This window comes from Salmo trutta, chromosome 7, assembly GCF_901001165.1.
Source record: "Salmo trutta chromosome 7, fSalTru1.1, whole genome shotgun sequence".
Classification (NCBI taxonomy): domain Eukaryota; kingdom Metazoa; phylum Chordata; class Actinopteri; order Salmoniformes; family Salmonidae; genus Salmo; species Salmo trutta.
Genome location: NC_042963.1, coordinates 34,799,857 through 34,819,433, shown reverse-complemented (window position 1 = coordinate 34,819,433; position 19,577 = coordinate 34,799,857). Strand labels below are relative to the sequence as shown.

At 43.8% G+C, this 19,577-nt stretch overlaps 1 protein-coding gene across 1 annotated transcript in view; it reads left to right on the top strand.

The window, feature by feature from the left end:
- The window catches only part of LOC115197306 (low-density lipoprotein receptor class A domain-containing protein 3), a 121,572-nt gene that overhangs the window by 45,556 nt on the left and 56,439 nt on the right, over window positions 1-19,577 (top strand). The window contains exon 2 of the mRNA XM_029758698.1: window positions 4,538-4,684. Within this exon, the coding sequence (XP_029614558.1) occupies window positions 4,538-4,684 (147 nt within the window). The remainder of the gene's footprint in view (window positions 1-4,537; window positions 4,685-19,577) is intronic.

The following is a 19,577-nucleotide window of genomic DNA, read 5'->3' as shown; positions in this document are numbered from 1 at the left end:
ATTCGTTCTTACTGTTAACACATAGTCCCAGGTATGCTTCGTTTAGAGACTCCTACAGGTATCTTACTTTCTGATGATTTTATATGGAGTAAAAATGAAGTGAATTAGGTGAAGAGCAGTAGTGTGCTGGGGCGGGTGCGCATGTGTGCCTGCATGCATATGCGGTGTGTTTCATGCTGAAAGGGTAAATGCATTGCCAAATCAATTAAAGGTTATCTCAAGTCACCTTGGGGGATTTAAGTAGGAACGATGCACTAAGGTATACAGTTAAGTGTTACTGATGAAAACCCTACAGTAAGCTGATTCCAGACAGTGAAATGAGATTGCCTTTTTATTACAAAAGGAGCCAGTGAACTGGGATGCATACAGTGTGTGTCCTTGTGTAGGAAGACATCATATGTAGGGAAGGACACGCATCTCAGAGTGAATGAATGAATGAAGGCATGATGGACTGAGTGAGGTGTAGAAGAGTGAGTGAGTAAGTGTAGGCCAATATCCTGGTGTAGTGCTAGTGCACACACACACACACGTACAGTCCCAGACCAGCTCTCTAATTAACCCATTGCCCCTCGCAAACAGCCCGGTTCTCTCAAGTCTATATGCACGGCTCCCTCATACACATTTCCAGTGTGTGTGCACCAATGTGAATTTATGTGCTCGAGCATTCGTGCGTGCATGTGCGTGTGCATGTGGGTGTGTGCGTGTCACTGCTACTGGAGGCTGGTTTAAGCAGCTCAGTGTAGCCATCCTACAAACCCGCTGGCACGTCCTCCTGCCAATTAGAAATATAACTATTAGAATGCTACACATAAAAGACCTGGCAACAGCCCTTTTTCTCCCATTCTGTCTCTCCCTCAGTCCCTTTCTCCTTTTATTGCAAGAGACAAAAGTGAGGGTTACATCACCCCCTCTAAGGATCAGGAGAGGGCTGCCGTGTAACATTCTGATGGGATGTTATGTAGACGTTTTCAGAACCTCAAGGTTTATGCCTCGATCACACCGACAGCGTCATTGCATTTTGGTTGCAGAGTCATTTTTGCGTTGCAGAGGCAATTGTAGTGCGTTCTGTGCGGTGCATACTTTGGATTTTTCGAGCGTATGCGTCAAACTATATGTGTAGACAGCTTGACAGAAATGGTAGCAGAAGGTGAATGTTGAGCTTTTGTTGCACACATTTCCAGATGATGCTGCGTACCATTTTGCACAATGATTCTGTAGGTGTGATCAAGGCATTAAATGGCCAGGGTGATAATGAAACACTTCTCATACAGCTGTAATCCCTCTATGACTCATACCAGCTGTCAATCACTCAGATGAAGCACTGGGAGTGGCTGGATCAGAGGAGGTTCAAAACAAGTGGGCGGGACTCAACCTCTGGAGCAGGAGATCTGATGGTTGGGGGGAAAGCACAGTAGTACTTGGCTTGCAGGCTTTCTGGTTATCTGTGTGTAGGTGTGTTTGATGTACTCTCATCAGATATAGTCTAATGAAAACATTAAAGGGTTAACTGTAATGAGCAATGTGCTAACATTGTGATTTTCCATCCAGACCACTTAAGTTAATGTTTTCATTGTTTCTGTGTGATGATGCATATAGAGGAAAACATGTTGGTTCTGTTGCTAGTTACTTAATAATACAACGTGTTTAAAATACTGTGTTGCCTGTTGCGCGTCGATGACAATAACAAAATCACCGTTACTACAAGCAGCAGCTATCTAACACATCTTACAATCTACTTACTAGTTCCAGTTTGTCAACTTGAATTATAATGCATGTAGGCCTATTATTTATATATTGACACTGGACTCTTGTCATGTTGTATTCCTCCCCTAGCTTGGTCCAGTTTGGGATGCAGATACAGAGTGAAACAGTGTATGGGTCCAAAATTATCCCTATTTAGTGCACTACTTTTGACCAGAGCTCTATGGGTACAGTATAGGGAATAGGGTTCCATTTGGGACACATCCTGTGCCTTGTTGTCCTTAAAGGGATAATTCTGGATTTTGGCAATGTGGCCCTTTTATCTACTTGCTAGCAGATACCCATAGACTTCCAGTCATTGCGCTAACGTGAGCGTTTGATAACAAAACTACCTCTAACTTCCTTCATACTGGACACAAAGACATAAAAATGGTATTCACAAGTTCATCTGACTCAGGTTAATTATCTCTTTAAGTCATAATTAGGCTGACTATAATGTAGGGGTGTTTGTTAGTGCGTACCCACAACCAGTGCCAGAGCCCAGCCAGCCAGCCCAGCAGCACATGGTTTACATTCCAACTCCATTTGTCTATACTGTTGCAGTGCGTCAACAAGTTCTGCCTCATCATGTCCCACTTACTAAAGATCAGACAGGCCACTGTGCTTCTCTGCTGCTCTGCTTGGGTGTCAATGGATCATACAATGGAAGAGCTTTATGGATGTACTTGATGCCATACAAATATAGCCATCCATATTGTCTTCTAGGTCTATAATCTACACAGGACTCTAGAAAGGAGGCTTCACTAAATGCTGCATGCAGCAGACTCTTGTCGTATTGAGCGACAGAGAAATCAGAGGATAAATTGTGTGTGTGGGTGTGTGTGTGTTTAGGGATAGACATTTAAAATAATTTCAGTATTCAAATAATCATGCTATTTTCTTAAGATATCTGGATAGTGTTTGAAAGAAACATTTTGGGGGGAATCTTCAATGAAAACTCGCTCGTGAGAGAGAGTCGGTGCGCTGCGCTCTGCTTGTTTCAGCAGAAAGGTGGGGGAGGGGCGAGAGAGGTGCAGGGGCTGGTGTGTGTGTGTGACAGTCTATCTGTGTGGCACAGAGGAAGAGAGAGTGCAAAAATAGCTAAACCAACTTGCACAAATTTGATAAACTTGTTGCTGCCATAGGTTATCTATCATACCATCTGGTAGTGCCCATCTTGACTGCATCAAATCATTGTAAAGAAGTTAGCTAGCTACAGTAGCCAGCTAAGTTAACCAGCTAGCTAGCTAAAGTAGCAAAGCTAATTGAGACAATTTTGTTGCGCTACCCATCCTTGGAGCAGGTTGAGAGCTTCAAGTTCCTTGGTGTCCACATCATCAACAAACTATCATGATCCTAACACACCAAGACATGCCCTCAGGAGAATGAAAAGATTTAGTATGGGTCCCAAGATCCTCAAAATGTTACACAGCTGCACCATCGAGAGCATCCGAACCGGTTGCATCACCGCCTGGTATGGCAACCGCTCAGCATCTGACCGTAAGGCGCTACAGAGGTTAGTGCGTATAACCCAATTCATCACTGGGGCCAAGCTTACTGCCGGGACCTCTATACTAGGCGGTGTCAGAGGAAGGACTCCAGTCATCCAAGTCATAGACTGTTCTCATTGCCGCCACATGGCAAGTGATACCAGAGCGCTAAGTCTAGGTCCAAAAGGCTCTTTAACAGCTTCTACCCCCAAGCCATAAGACTGCTGAACAATTAATCAAATGCCCCCCCCCCTTTGTTTTTACACTGCTGCTACTAGCTGTTTATTATCTATGCATAGTCACTTTACCCCTACCTCATGTACAAATTACCTCGACTAACCTGTACCCCCGCACATTGACTCGGTACCGGTACCCCCTGTATATAGGGGTGGCAGGTAGCCTAGTGGTTAGAGCGTTGGGCCAGTAACCAAAAGGTTGCTAGATCGAATCCCTGGGCTGTCAAGGTAAAAATCTGTTGTTATGCCCCTGAACATGGCAGTTAATCCACTGTTCCTAGGCTGTCAGTATAAATAAGAATTTGTTCTTAACTGACTGCCTTATACACCAGCTTCAAACAGCTGAAAATACAATATTTTTGCTTATGGAAAATATATTTCACAGCGGTTTAGATAGTACACTGATTCTCTACACAATTACTGTTTGTTAATCTGAAACTAGGCAAACTATTAGAATTATAGCAACCAGGAAATGGCGGCGTGATTTCTGCATATTGCACCTTAAATTAATTAAAAAAAAAAAAAAAGAATACTCTCCCAAGTAATCGAATACTGTCAGTTTGAATATTTTAGTATTCATATAACCATTCCCATCCCTAGCGAGTGCGTGCCCTTATCTGCCTTTCGTTATATTAGCCAGCAATAGAGTGACTCAGAGACTGACTGTTATCACCATATGACCCTTTCGTACCTCTCATATTGGTATTCATGATGCTATCCTCTGTTTGTATGATCTGCCTGTATACTGATATAGGAATGGAGCCACTGCCTTTAAAAATGTTCCATTTGGAGATAATAATAGCCTGCCTTTTGACTGTGATTATTATCTTTTGAATGCAATATAATTTTATCAACCTAGTTCTGTTTGGACTATTATTATTATTATGATTATTATATATTATTTTCCTCTTCCCACCTCCCCACCCCACTCTCTTCCCTATCTTCCCCATCCTCCTTTCTTGCCTCATCCCCTCTTTCTTGTCCTTCTCATGCTCCTCTCTCCTCCCCTCCTCTTGCCCTCTCCTTCTCCTCCCTCTGCTCCTCTCCTCCTCAATCTCTCCTCTCCCACAGAGAGCCAGCTCCTTCCAGGGAACAACTTCACCACAGACTGTAACAACCCTGGGAACTTCATGTGTGGGGACGGGAAGTGTATCCCAGGGGCGTGGCAGTGTGACAGACTGTCCGACTGCTTCGACAAGAGCGACGAGAAAGGCTGCCGTGAGTACAGATCCCTTTCTCTGCTGGCTAATTCTCTCTTTCTCTTTCCCCCTCTCCTTCCCTGTCACCTAGGGTTGGGCCGTTTCCCGATTTCCATACCATTTCTGTTCCATCCCGGGGTATACGGTATTAACGGAAGTGCACACAGGGGGCGCTATTTCCCAAAATTCTAAAATATTATTTTTAAGCAAGAAAACAATTTAGGAAACAGGACTCTTGATCCAGGAGGGGTTTGGATGTATCTGATGTTACCAAGAAGCTTGATCTTGAAATCTAGCCACTTAGCTAACAAGATAGCAAACCAAATGCATAGCTGGAGCCCTAAGCTGGATATAATTTATTTGACACATCTTTGATTTCTTACCAAAGGTTCGATTTCAATGAAGGAATATGTCGCCTACTCATGTTGGGTGGGAGGGTTTTAGGTCCCTCCCACCCATCTACTCACTCCCCTCAATATGGCTGTGTAGGTCACAAATTTTCATCAGCAGGTGATTGTCAAACAAATAACTGTCGGTCTCACTGTAATTGACCGTTTATTAATATAAACACATTTAGCATCTCCTGGCTTCCAAACACTTTTATTTAACTAGGCAAGTCAGTTAAGAACAAATTCTTATTTACAATGAAAGCCTACACCGGTGAAACCCGGACGACACTGGGCCAATTGTGCACCGCCCTATGGGACTCTCAATCACATCCGGTTGTGATACAGCCTGGATTTGAACCAGTGTGTCTGTAGTGACACCTCTAGCACTGAGATACAGGGCCTTAGACCACTGTGCTACTCGGGAGCCTATAAGCCACTGATGCAGAACTTTGGAACATCTACATTTTAAAAAGTCTAATAAATCCATGTGAAATAGCCTACACCTTCACAATAAATCCATTATGTATTTTAGACAGGTCTAAAGAAACCTGATATGAAGAAAGTGTAGTCTATTTCAGAAGAACAGAATAGCAAATTATTTGAGGGAGTGCGCACATGCGGCTATTCTGTGTTGAACTGTTGACAAAAAAATATGCACTCATATGCTTAATTTAGAGTTATTCATGTAATCTTAGTTGTACAAATGTTGGCTGTATGTTTTGATTTTTAATAAATTGTAAGGTTGCATGATGCGACTAATGATGATTTTAAAAAGTTGCTTTAAAGGCATGAACTCTGCTAAGTTTTTTTTGTGCAGGCTCTAGACACTTCGTCAGTCTCTCATTCACAATTTGACAAGCACTTCATAATGACTTGAATTTCCCAGCAGCATCCCCTTTGTGTGGCCATAATGCACCCTAAAAAAAAATCTGGCCTTTTGGAGCCATTCTCCCTGAGTGCACCTGCTCCGAAGCACCTCTCACTCACACGGTTCTCCATCATGTGATCCATCATGTGATCAGGTCTTTCTCACAGGCTACAAGTGAAGACAGACCGATCGGGGATGCAACTGCGTGCATCCTTATCCAATTCCGAGGTGCATACTGAAGATATTGGAAGAACTGTCCACATTTACTTTTCGTCATCCAAAAAGATGAGTAGGCCTAGCGAACAGCAAAAGCACTAGCCTATGTCAATCTACTATCCCTCATAATACAAAAGTTGCCCTATTTTGTGCGAGAAATAAATATTCCAAACATAGTGTGTGAAATTACTTTTGATTGAGAATGGACCGTTATCATGCACCTTCCTGAAACAGGGGGCAGGGGAAAAAAATACATGTTATCTCTGCACTTAAATAACAAATGGAGAACGCTTTTCCTGTGGTTCATCTTCATGCCGGCCAAGTAGGCTATACTCCTGTTTTAAAGAGAAGCAATGTGCTTAATATTAGGAAAGTTGAGAAATAAATATAGAAGGCCTAGCCTACAGAAAGCTGATGGGATCCTCCTCTTTTTAATAGAGGCAATCACTTTGTTTTCTCGCGTAATTGCATAGCCTGTAGAAATGTTGCGCAACATGAGCTCATGGGCTTTCATGAAGAGTTTGATTAGCTTTTCGATTACATTTGCATTGATGTCAGAGTGATTAGAGGGACAATAGAATGCTGAGTACCGGACAGTTAGCAAGTTTGGTAGGCTACTAATGACCATCAGCAGCATTAGAGCTTGGAGAAGCCTAATTACCGTGACTAAACGGTCATGTAGAATTTGACTGCCTTCATGACTCGTGACTGCCGGTGTAGCGGTAATATGGTCACCTCAACAGCCCAGCCCCTCAACTCTCGCCCCTCTCCCTTCAACCCTCTCCCGCTCCTGAGACTATTAGCCATCTCTGGGGAAATGTACATGTTGCTCAGCCACAGTTTACAGAACTTCCTAACACTTATAACACTACACACACACACACACACACACACACACACACACACACACACACACACACACACACACACACACACACACACACACACACACACACACACACACACACACACACACACACACACACACACACACTGTCCTTCCTCTTGTCCTCTCCTTCTGTCCCTTCACCAACACTCTGCTGTTTGCTGTGGCAGCTCAGGGAGTTACCAGACAACTCAAAGTCTCTCTCTCTATGTCTGCATCTCATTTTGTCTGCATCTCTCTGTCTCTCTTTCTCTCCATCTCATTCTCGCTCTCACTCACTCTCAGCCTGAGATGTCTTGTTCATTTCAGTACAACTTTTTTGGGCAGACTTCTCCTCTCCTTTCTCAGCCTGAGGTCTCTGTAATCCATCCAAGCCGTCCCCTTCACTTCCATTACTTCACTTCCTGGTCTTGGCAGAGCAGACAGGCTAGGTTAGACTTGGTTCTTCAGACAGCTCCCTGCTCTGTCAGGTGTTTTCACCTCCCCAGATCACTGACGCTAATGTGCAGTAATAAATAAATAATACATTTAATTTGCATAGCACTTTTCATTACAGTTATATCAAAGCCCTACATGGGTAAAAAAAAATCATAATGATGATAAACATACAATTAAAACATAATACATTTAGAATCAAGGCAGAAAATAGTAGGCTAGGTGCTAAAAGGACTTTCCAGATTAGGACTATAACAAAGACAGTCTGTAGAAATGTGTTCAGGTCCTAAAATTACCACCCGCCAAATGCGGGTAGATTTTGGCATTGGCAGATAAGAATATCTAATTCACTAGCCACGTTGGTGCGTGGTCACACTCAAGTCTCTACAGTGCAAGTGTTTCATAGAAATAGTTAAGTCAAGTAGTGATTTATAGTAAAATAAATGCTACAGTAGCTGTTCTCAAAGTATTTATTCCGTTTTGTTTCATGTCTTGTAATGCACAAGGAAGTAGGAATCCTAGCATTGCCTGGCTGGGGGGCTGTGCGCACTGTGAGTAAAATACTGAAAGATGTGTTTTTAGAAGCAATGTGCACAGGCATAAAAGGTAAGGGAGCAGAAGGCTCAGTCCCCCATAGTACAGAGACTTGAAGCAGTGGTGAGTTGCTGGAGTGGAGAGTGCGAGGTGGCTCATTGATAGAAATTAGGTTGCTGATGTAGGTGGGACTCAATCCGTTAAAGGCTTTAATGGGCTACACTGGCTACCGGTCAATCCTATAGTTGACCGGTAGCCAGTGGAGTTCAGCAAGGATGGGGGTGATGTGGGCTGAGTTCTTGGTCCTGGTCAGGACTCTGGCAGCACTATTCTGGAGAACTTGTAGCCTTTGAAGTGATTTGGCTGGACGGCCTCCAAACAAAGCATTGCCGTTGTCGATCCGGGAGAAGATGAAGGCGTGGACAACTTTCTCTGCATCTGGCTGGGAGAGCGAACGTTAGAGCGTGGCAATGTTTCTGAGATGGAAAAAATATGTTCTGCAGATATGTTTTATATGGGCATTGAAGAACAGCAAAGGATCAAACTTGACTCTCAGGTTAGAAATGACAGAGGGATAGCTTGACCATCAATTGTAGGGTAGATATTTCCAGCACTGGTGACGTGCTTGGGTGTCCAAATAAGTATAGCCTCAGTCTTGCTGTTGTTCAGCTGGAGGACGTTATTGCTCATCCATGCCATGATATCATCTAGGCAGCTGCCAAGTTTTGCTAGGGCTGAGATGGTGTCTGGTTTGGTGTTAATATATACTTGGCAGTGGAAGTTGATGTTATAGTCTGAGGATTTTGCTGAGATTAGGAACAGAATAGGCCCCAAAACACCCCTCTGAGGAACACCGCATGTGACTGTAGACTCCTCCAAGCTGGACTCTCCAATCATGTGGTATTGCTTCCTATTGGAGAGGTAGGAGGAGAACCAGTTAAGAGTAGTTCCAGAGACTGCAGTGTGCTCTTTGAGACGCCGCAACTGTGTCAAAAGAAGCACTGAGATCTAAGAGGAGGAGGAGGCTTGGTGATCCAGATTCTGCAGCCATCAGTAGGTCGTTGGTAACTTTCACCAGAGCTGTTTCACTGCTGTGCAAGGGCTGGAAGCCAGGCTGAAAAACTTTTTAGAGCTGATTGGAAGACGGATTGAAGCTGGTTTGCAACCACTTTCTCCAGGACTTTTGATAGAAGGGGAGTTTGAAGATGAGCCTGTAGTTGGAGAGGATGTCCTGGTCAAGTTTGGGGGTGATAGCAGCTGTTTTGAAGAGTGATGGTACATCCCCGGTCAGCAGGAACTTGTTGCTGACGATAATGTCAAACTGAAGAAGGCTAGATAAGCAGGTTTTGAGTAGGGATGTAGGGATAGGGTCAAGGGAACAAGTAGTGGCCTTCATTTTAAAGACGATTGACTGCACTGTGGTGGATATGACTTCTGTGAAGTTTCTTGAGGTAGGGTGCAGGTCATTTTAGAGGCCATGATGTTTGTTCTGATGGTGTCCAACTTACTCTTGAAAAAATCAGAGAAGTGATTGCACTGCTCAGATGAGGCTGCAGGAGGGCATACGTTTGCAGGATTGAGAAAGGATTGGTTAAGAACAGGGTTCTTGGATTAGCTTTGTTGTTTTCAATCGTGGTGGAGTTGAAGGCTGATCATGGTGCTTTTAGGGCAGCAGAGTAGCTTGCATGGTGGTCTTTATAGACCAGTAGATGGACAGTGAGGCCATCCTTGCTCCAACACCTCTTAAGCGTACGTTAATGAGTCTTCATTGTGTGCAGTTCATCAGTGAACCAGGCTGAAGAGCGTTGGAAGGTTAATTTCTCAGTTTTTTCGGGATCATTATGTCCAGGGTTGTACTCAGAGTTCTCATACAGGTTGACGATGTCATTGAGGGCCAGCTCACTGCAGTCAGACTCAAAGGTGAGCTGGATGTGTTCCAGAATGAGGGATGGGTGGTTTCCTTAGGTTGCGTAATTGAATGGTCCTCTTTGGGCGGTGGAGAGGTGTGAGTGCAGTCAGAGACAGTATCAAAGCCATAGTATTAGGTCAGCCATGATGGTCAGGTAGTTGGTCAACCATGGTTTGCCAGTGCTGTGATAATATATTGTGTAAAACAATGCATGTGAAGAATTAGCTAGACAGCCAGTTTTTAAAGAAATTATTCCATTAATTTGTCAAATTAACAGCCAATATGCCAAGTCAATCCACATCCATACACTGACTGAAATCAGTTGATGATAGGACTTGGAGCATGGAGTACTGATATTGCATCATATAATTGCACTCACAGCTTTCCAAGAATACAAAATATGAGACATTTATGGTCTGTTTACATAGGCTATTTATACAGAAAATGTGTATAAAACATGTATAAACTGTATTTATAATTGTCTGACACTATTTTAAGTTGACTGTAATAATAATCACATGCCTTTTTTTATTTTCCTGCATAAGAAAAAGCAATACATTACCTATGCCTCTACTGCCATTCATTCCAATTAGACTGGTTTGGGATTTCTCCCTGACCAAGATGCTATTTTCGCCCCTTTCTGGAACTTTGTCGTTTTTTGACATATCCCCTCTAGTAATTTAGGCAGGGACATCCAGTGATAATGAGTTCTGTGTGTACATGGTTGTGGGTGGGAACATTTAACATGTTGCACAAGGTTTAGAAAGTTCTGCAGAAATGGTGACCTTTATCATTCAACTCCACTGGGCATGTTGTACTGCTCTCATTGCGAGTGCACACAATTAACTTTAGTTTGTTAATTAGTCTCCTACCACCTCGTCGACCTCACCGTCTGCGTATGTTCTGTAGGAGCCCATATAGAAAGAGGCTGTTTGTAAGCTCCTTACACAGGGTTGTTTTAATCTGTGCAAATCTTGTGAGGAATCCTGAATAAAGTTTGCTGCCATTTCTGAATCTTTTGGTCCAGCCTTTGGTCCAGTAGATGGTAGATGAGATGAAGATCTAGCTAGGCTGTCATTTGAATCAATACAATTTGCTAGTTGAGTGGCGAGGTTGGAGAAGAAGCCAAATATTTTAACTAATTTAATCTTGATGATAAAAAATACTTTTGCAGGAGTAAACTTCCAAGGCTGCCTCTAGGAGCTATGGCAACCATGGATGAGATCATTTAAAATTGATGCTGAAACAAAGTGAATGGCTTCACAGGAAGTTATTCTAATTGACGCTGAAGCAGAGTGAATGCATTGGTATAAAATTACCTGATAGCTCTCCCTACATTGTGGGAGCATTTAGTTGTTATTGTCTATCTCCTCCTGGGCCCCAGTCTGAGACACGCACACACACATACACACATAAACATACGCACACATGCACGCACAGAGACATACACACACACATACACACAATGTCTGAGACGCCGGGGTGTAGGTGGGCCTTAATATCCTGCAATAGATGGTTATGTGTCACCTGATATCTCCAGTGACTGCTCCTCCAAATCCCCAGCAAATCTCCCTGCTCTATTAGAGGCTGTGTGGCTGAATAGCTGGCCCTCTGAGTGGGGAGTAGGAGAGGAGAGCTTCATTACAGCTGCTGGGCCTGCAGCTGGGGCTGATATACACAGATTCCTACTGTCTAGGGCTATGATGTTGGCACTTTATACAGGCTACTATAGTGTGGAACTTCGCTAATAGACGTTTAAAGAAGTACACTACATAAAAAAGTATGTGAACATCCCTTCAAATTTATGGATTTGGTTATTTCAGCCACACCCGTTGCTGACAGGTGGATAAAATTGAGCACACAGCCATGCTATCTCCATAGACAAACATTGGCAGTAGAATGGCCCGTACTGAAGAGCTCTTTGACTTTTCAACAAGTCAGTTCTTCAAATTTCTTCCCTGCTAGAGCTACCCCTGTCAACTCTAAGTGCGGTTATTGTGAAGTGGAAACTTCTTGGAGCAACAACGGCTAAGCCACAAAGTGGTAGGCCACACAAGCTCACAAAACGGGACCGCCAAGTGCTGAAGTGCATAGCGCTTCCAAACTTCCTCTGGAAGCAAGGTCAGCTCAATAACTGTTCGTCCGGAGCTTCATGAAATGGGTTTCCATGGCCGAGCAGCCACACACAAGCCTAAGATCACCAAGCGCAATGCCAAGCGTCAGCTGGAGTGGTGTAAAGCTCGCCGCCATTGGACTCTGGAGCAGTATAAACACGTTCTCTGAAGTGATGAATCACGCTTCACCATCTGGCAGTCTGACGGACAAATCTGAGTGTGGCGGATACCAGGAGAACACTACCCGCCCCAATGCATAGTGCCATCTGTAAAGTTTGGTGGAGGAGGAATAATGGTCTGGGACCCGTTTTTCATGGTTCGTGCTAGGCCCTTTAATTCCAGTGAAGGGAAATCTTAACACTGCAGCATTCAATGACATTCTAGACAATTCTGTGCTTCCAACTTTGTGTCAACAGTTTGGGGAAGGCCCATTCCTGTTTCAGCATGACAATGCCCCGTGCACAAAGCGAGGTCCGTACAGAAATGGTTTGTCGAGATCAGTGTGGAAGAACTTGACTGACATGCACGAAGCCCTGACCTCAACCCCATCGAACACCTTTGGGATGAATTGGATGCCGACTGCGAGCCAGGTCTAATTACCCAGCATCAGTGTGCGACCTCACTGGTGCTCTTGTGTCTGAATGGAAGCAAGTCCCTGCAGCAATGTTCCATCATCTAGTGGAAAGCTTTCCCAGAAGAGTGGAGGCTGTTAAGGCAGCAAAGGGGGGACCAACTCCAAATTAATGTTCGTGATTTTGGAATGAGATGTTCGACGAGCAGGTGTCCACATACTACCATGTAGTGTATCTATCTCAGATAATTGAAGTTCAATTCACATTATGTACTTATTAAATAAGCCTACTAACTTCTATTGAATTTGTTTAGTTTCAAAACATTGATGTTTCTATTATGCCTATAAGACCTGAAACAACTTTGTGTCTTTGTTTTCTACTACAAACCTGTGGTTTAGAGCTGTGCCTTTATTCAATATTTTGGATGAGGCACTGTTTATCCACCTCCATACCAGTAGTATACATACTTGCCATTTCTGCATGTCTTGTTTCTTGTCTGGCTGCTTGCTTACCTGTATGCATGGCAACACTTATTATCAATACTATCATTAATGTTAGCCTTGCTTCCTTCCTGCCGTTGCAGCAGCAACAACAGGACATGTATGTGTCGCTTGTCAGATGAGCTGCAACTAGTTTGATAGTATGTTTGCCAGCTTACATTTTCATATCTCCAGTTGTGAGGCCATATCTACAGTATGTCTACTGTAGACGTTAAAGCCTGGACTAGCCTGTTATTCCATTAGCCTTCAGCTATCCAGCTTCCCTACCTCTGTGTCCTGAATAGTAATCACTATTTTATGTGGATATAACCTATTTCCCAGGTGCTCTAAGTGCTTTACATAGTAAAGGGAGAACGTTAGGAACTCACCTCATCTACTATCATGTATCACCCTTGTAAGTGAGGCCATGGCAGCTGTGTTGTACCAGAACGTTGTACCAGGCAGTGCAGTAACCTTTCAGCTACCTGCTCTGCCTCTGTCTTGTGGATGGGAATCATTTATCTGGTTCTCTCTCCTACCCCCCAGAGACAGTGCTACTTAGCCAGCGGTTAGCACTGATGTGGGCGGACTTCACACAAATTGGGTTTTTCATGCAGAGCTGGAAATAAAGGTCATATTCAATGGGATCTCCCCCATGTCCCAATAATGAGAATTTGTTTTTGGAAATGATGTAGCTTAGGGGGAATGAATGGGCTGGAGCACTGGCTTACTGGCTGAACTGGACTTGCAAATGACTGATTTGTACACACTGAGACCCATATGCATACACTGACAATGTATAAACTCACATAATCAAGCTTTATTTATACAGCACATTTCAGACATGGAATGCAACACAATGTGCTTTACAGGAAAAAATGTATAAAAACAATGAAAATAAACTGAAATATTTACTACACAACAAACATAAGAGGATGAAAACTAAAGAATAACAACAACTAAAAAGCACCCTAAGGAAAGCGCAAAAGGGGTTTCTGCCCCCTTCAGGTTCTCTGTCAGACTGTTCCAGAGGCTGACAGAGTAACTAAAGGCTGCCTCTCCATGCCTCTTGGTCCTAGGCTTTGGGATTGTTAAAAGGACATTGCCAGAGGACCTGAGGGACCTGACATGCATTGGGGTGAACAATTGTGTATTGATCTAATAACCAATAGAAGCATCTTAAAATGAATTAGAAAACTCACAGGCAGCCAGTGCAGAGACCTTAAAACCGGTGTAATGTGTGCTCTCCATATGGTCTTGGTCAGTACCCGTGCTGCAGAATTCTGTATGTTTTTCAGTTGACCAATGGCTTTCTTGGGTAGACCATACAGGAGAGCATTACAGTAGTCAAGCCTGCTTTTAACAAAAGCATTGAGTCTCGCTGTATCAGCCTGAAAGAGAAATGACCACACCTTGGCAATGTTCCTCAGGTGGTAAAAAGCTGTTTTGGTCACATTCCTAATGTGTGATTCGAAATTGAGTTCAGAATCTAAAATAACACCTAGGTTTTTGTTATCTTTTTGCTCATGGATTAAAATGAACAGCCAGATTCTCTCTCTGGAGTAATGAATCACGCTTCACCACCTGACAGTCCGACGGACGAATCTGGGTTTGTCGGATGCTAGGAGAACGCTACCTGCCCCAATGCATTGTGCCAACTGTAAAGTTTTGGTGGAGGAATAATGGTCTGTGGCTATTTTTCGGGCTAGGCTGTAGCATTAAGGGAAATCTTAATGCTACAGCATACAATGACATTGTAGACGATTCTGTGCTTCCAACTATGTGGCAACAATTTGGGGAAGGGCCTTTCCTGTTTCAGAATTACATGCTGACCACACCGCTCGTGTTGCAAAATAAATGTGCACATACATGTTATTCAATCATTGCATCCACACTGATGAGTGCGTCAATGAGTGTCTACGTAGCCAGGCACTAAAATAGAACTTGGTTCTATTTGTGACACTCAACGAGCTGCAAGTCCTGTCTCTACTATCTCCTCATTGATATTTAGGAGCATATACCCACGTGGGTGATTGAAAGATGAACTGAGGTCCACACTCCAGTCCAGTTGGTTGTGGTAATGCACCATAAAGTTGGTTGCCAACAAAGTCTAAAGAAAAAGAAGCCTGATGGAGGAGAGATTACAGGAAAACAAACTTTTACCCATTTATCTGTAGATTAATTGTCGGATTAGAGGACCTTGTGCACGTCAGGTAAAATAACAACCCAATGTTTATATCCCAGGACAAATTAGCTAGCAACAGCAAGCTAGCTATTTAAATTGCCATAAATGTTTAATGCTTTTTGACCTGTCCCCAAATTAATATAGTTGGTTCAGAGTTTGTTTTGATATTTCAATCTGCGTGTCCCGATCGCGTCTGTTGTGGGGGGACAAAATCAACATGCGAGCGATGACGCACGCGGACGCACGGTCTAGTCAGCATGTTTCAATGCCCCTGTGCACAAAGCGCGATCCATACAGAAATGGTTTGTCGAGATTGGTGTGGAAGAACTTGACTGGTCAGATTCTCTCTATGCTTTGGCTCCAACAATAACTACCTCGGTCTTGTCTTGATTTAGCTGGAGGAAGTTGTCAGCCATCCAAGTATTTAAATCACTAATACAGTTTAATAATTTATCCATGGAGCTAAAATCCTCCGGTGACACAGAAATGTATTGTCTGCGTAGCAGTGAAAATCAATGCTGTGCTTCCTGATAACGTTGCCACATATATAAACTGATTAGTACCGGACCCAAAATCAAACTTTGTGGAACGCCACATGTGATATGTATTTTCTCTAAGTTATGTTCACCAAGAGTGACAAAAAACTATTGACCGGTTAAATAGGTCCTAAAGCAATTTAGAACTGGACCTGAGAGGCCAACCCACCTCTGCAGTCTGTCCAGAAGGACATCATGGTGAACAGTGTTGAATGCAGCACTTAAATCCAAGAATACAAGGACAGAGGGCTGTTTGCCATCTGTGTTGGCTCTGAGATTATTTACCACCTTAACTAAGACTGTGCTGTGGTGGGCCCGAAAACCAGATTGGATTTTTTTTTTAAATAAAGGTGGCACTTAAAAAATAATTTAGCTGTTTGAAAACCAATTTCTCCAGTATTTTGCTTAAACATTTAAGGTTGGAGATTGGCCGAAAATTGCTAAGCGCTGAAGAATCTAGATTACTTTTCTACAGAAGGGGTTTCACCATAGCAGTTTTTAGTGCAGAGGGGAAAGTGCCTGTGAACAAGGAGCGATTTAACAATAGCTTGCATTTCTTCAGATATGCAATTAAAACTGTTTTGAAGAAGGTGGTGGGGATAGGATCAAGAAGGTAGGTAGATGGCTTAAGTTGTGATATCACTTTCCTGAGCATGTCTGTGTCAACCAGGGAAAATAAATTCATAGTGCCTTTGGGTGGTAGGCTAGGCCACATATCATCAAACTTCTCATCAGGTCTTGCTTGACTGATATCCAGCCTAATGTTTGTTATGTTATCTCTGAAATATGTTGCAAACTCATCACATTTAGATGTGGAGGACAGTTGACATACGTTTGTGGAGGTAAGAATTATCACCCTTTTTCCCTTTTCTGATAGAGTATGAAAAGCTGTAGTCCACGGGGGCGGCTTCAGTAAGAGCCACAGTACAGTCTGAAGGCAGCCATGTTTCAGTGAGAAACATGCAATCAACTTTGCGCTCAGTAATGAGGTCATTCTTGAGAAAGGTTTAACTAGTGATTGCCCTAACATTTAAAAGTGTCATATTAAATGAGTGCGGACCACTCTTTCCCTGGGGCATCTGCCTAGAGGTAACCAATGGACTAACAAGCAAATTATTAATGTTACGACCACATTTTCTGACAGTTTCCAATCAGAATGGTAGGAGATGACAGGTTGTATAAACTCACTAGAAGGCAGAGTTAAAGGAACATAAATGTAGGTTACTCACAATAACCATAGTGCCATTTCCACAGGAGATGAAATGGTTTCCAAGTCCTCTGTTGCTTATTCTGACAGGGAGAACTGGAGCACTACCAGAACCTGTCTGACAGTCTCTAAAACAATTTGCAATGTTGCTGGAAATAGTCCTGGAAACCCTGTGGTTAAGGTGAATCCCTTGTCTTTTAAAAAGTGCTGGTTGCTCCCAAACAAATCAAAGTTGTCACAAAAATGTGACATTCATGCCTTTGCAAAGTTTCTTCAGGTACATGTTTAGGGCAAAGAGTCGACTGAAATGTTCCGAACCCCTTTGGTAGCACGGGAGGGGGCCAGAGATAATTATTCTTTTCTTGTGCTATCAAGGGTCTTTAAAAAAAATGGTAGTCCTCCCTCAGTTCCTCATATCGCCTAAAACAAAGGTCGTTAAAACCTACGTTAGTGACGATGGTGTCAATTTTGGAGTAGATGGACAGAACCATAGGCACAAGAGAGTTGATCTCATGGACACGGGCTCCTGGGTGACAGTGAACCTTGGTTGGTCCACAGACCGTAGGCAGGCCAAAATCTCTCACCATCAAGCTGCCCACAATGATGGTGGTAGTGATGGAATCCAATGGGGAAACGACCTGCTGAACTGTGGTGGCCGTGGGGGAGGGTGCCACTGGGCGGCCCCCGGCTTTTGGTATACACCCAGGATCTGTGCTGACTCCCGGGGCTGATAGGTTCGTCTCAAGTGGGGAAAAGCTGTTTGATAGCGGGATCGGATCTTCTCTGATAGATGGGTGGCCAGACTGCCTCCCCGATCTCCTACGCCTTGTGAGTGTTCAGTCTCCCATGGGCCGTGTACTTGAGCTTTACATCTGTCCTTTGAATTGGGACAGATCAACGCCCCCCGACTCATCAACAGCTTTGGTATAGGAGGCATTAAAAACTGAGATTCAGTTTGCCTGGGTTACAGCAAGGTCAGTGAACTTAGAAAGCAGGTTTTCCTTTTCTCACAGCCAAGCTAACAGCCGGAGGATCACTTCCCTAAGATTCTTGATGGTGGTGCATTTAGAGCAGACAATTCCCTGTCCATTTTCCAGTTCCACCTCATTTTTATCTTGTGTAGAAATCATCTCGAACCTGAACCATTTGTGCCCAGCTGAGGATAAACACACCGGTGGGCTTGCACTGCTAGCATTAACGTGCTCCATTTTCATGATGGCAAGCAACTGACTGCTACTTAACAGGAGTCCGGAACACAAACGTGCGGTCCCAGCTGTAAAGGCTAACCGTGTTGGGGAATCAATAGCATTACAACCTTTAGTTAAGATTAAAAACGATTTAATGAAAATTATTTAATAAAAACAAATCCGAGTGTAGGCTGTTGCATCTGTTGCATGATGACATAGCTCTTGACACAAAGCTCACACACAACCACACACTCAAAAAAATATATATATACTGCTCAAAAAAATAAAGGGAACACTTAAACAACACATCCTAGATCTGAATGAAAGAAATAATCTTATTAAATACTTTTTTCTTTACATAGTTGAATGTGCTGACAACAAAATCACACAAAAATAATCAATGGAAATCCAATTTATCAACCCATGGAGGTCTGGATTTGGAGTCACACTCAAAATTAAAGTGGAAAACCACACTATAGGCTGATCCAACTTTGATGTAATGTCCTTAAAACAAGTCAAAATGAGGCTCAGTAGTGTGTGTGGCCTCCATGTGCCTGTATGACCTCCCTACAACGCCTGGGCATGCTCCTGATGAGGTGGCGGATGGTCTCCTGAGGGATCTCCTCCCAGACCTGGACTAAAGCATCCGCCAACTCCTGGACAGTCTGTGGTGCAACGTGGCGTTGGTGGATGGAGTGAGACATGATGTCCCAGATGTGCTCAATTGGATTCAGGTCTGGGGAACGGGCGGGCCAGTCCATAGCATCAATGCCTTCCTCTTGCAGGAACTGCTGACACACTCCAGCCACATGAGGTCTAGCATTGTCTTGCATTAGGAGGAACCCAGGGCCAACCGCACCAGCATATGGTCTCACAAGGGGTCTGAGGATCTCATATCGGTACCTAATGGCAGTCAGGCTACCTCACATGGAGGGCTGTGCGGCCCCCCAAAGAAATGCCACCCCACACCATGACTGACCCAACGCCAAACCGGTCATGCTGGAGGATGTTGCAGGCAGCAGAACGTTCTCCACGGCGTCTCCAGACTCTGTCACGTCTGTCACGTGCTCAGTGTGAACATGCTTTCATCTGTGAAGAGCACAGGGCGCCAGTGGCGAATTTGCTAATCTTGATGTTCTCTGGCAAATGCCAAACGTCCTGCATGGTGTTGGGCTGCAAGCACAACCCCCACCTGTGGACGTCGGGCCCTCATACCACCCTCATGGAGTCTGTTTCTGACCGTTTGAGCAGACACATGCACATTTGTGGCCTGCTGGAGGTCATTTTGCAGGGCTCTGGCAGTGCTTCTCCTGCTCCTCCTTGCACAAAGGCAGAGGTAGCGGTCCTGCTGCTGGGTTGTTGCCCTCCTACGGCCTCCTCCACGTCTCCTGATGT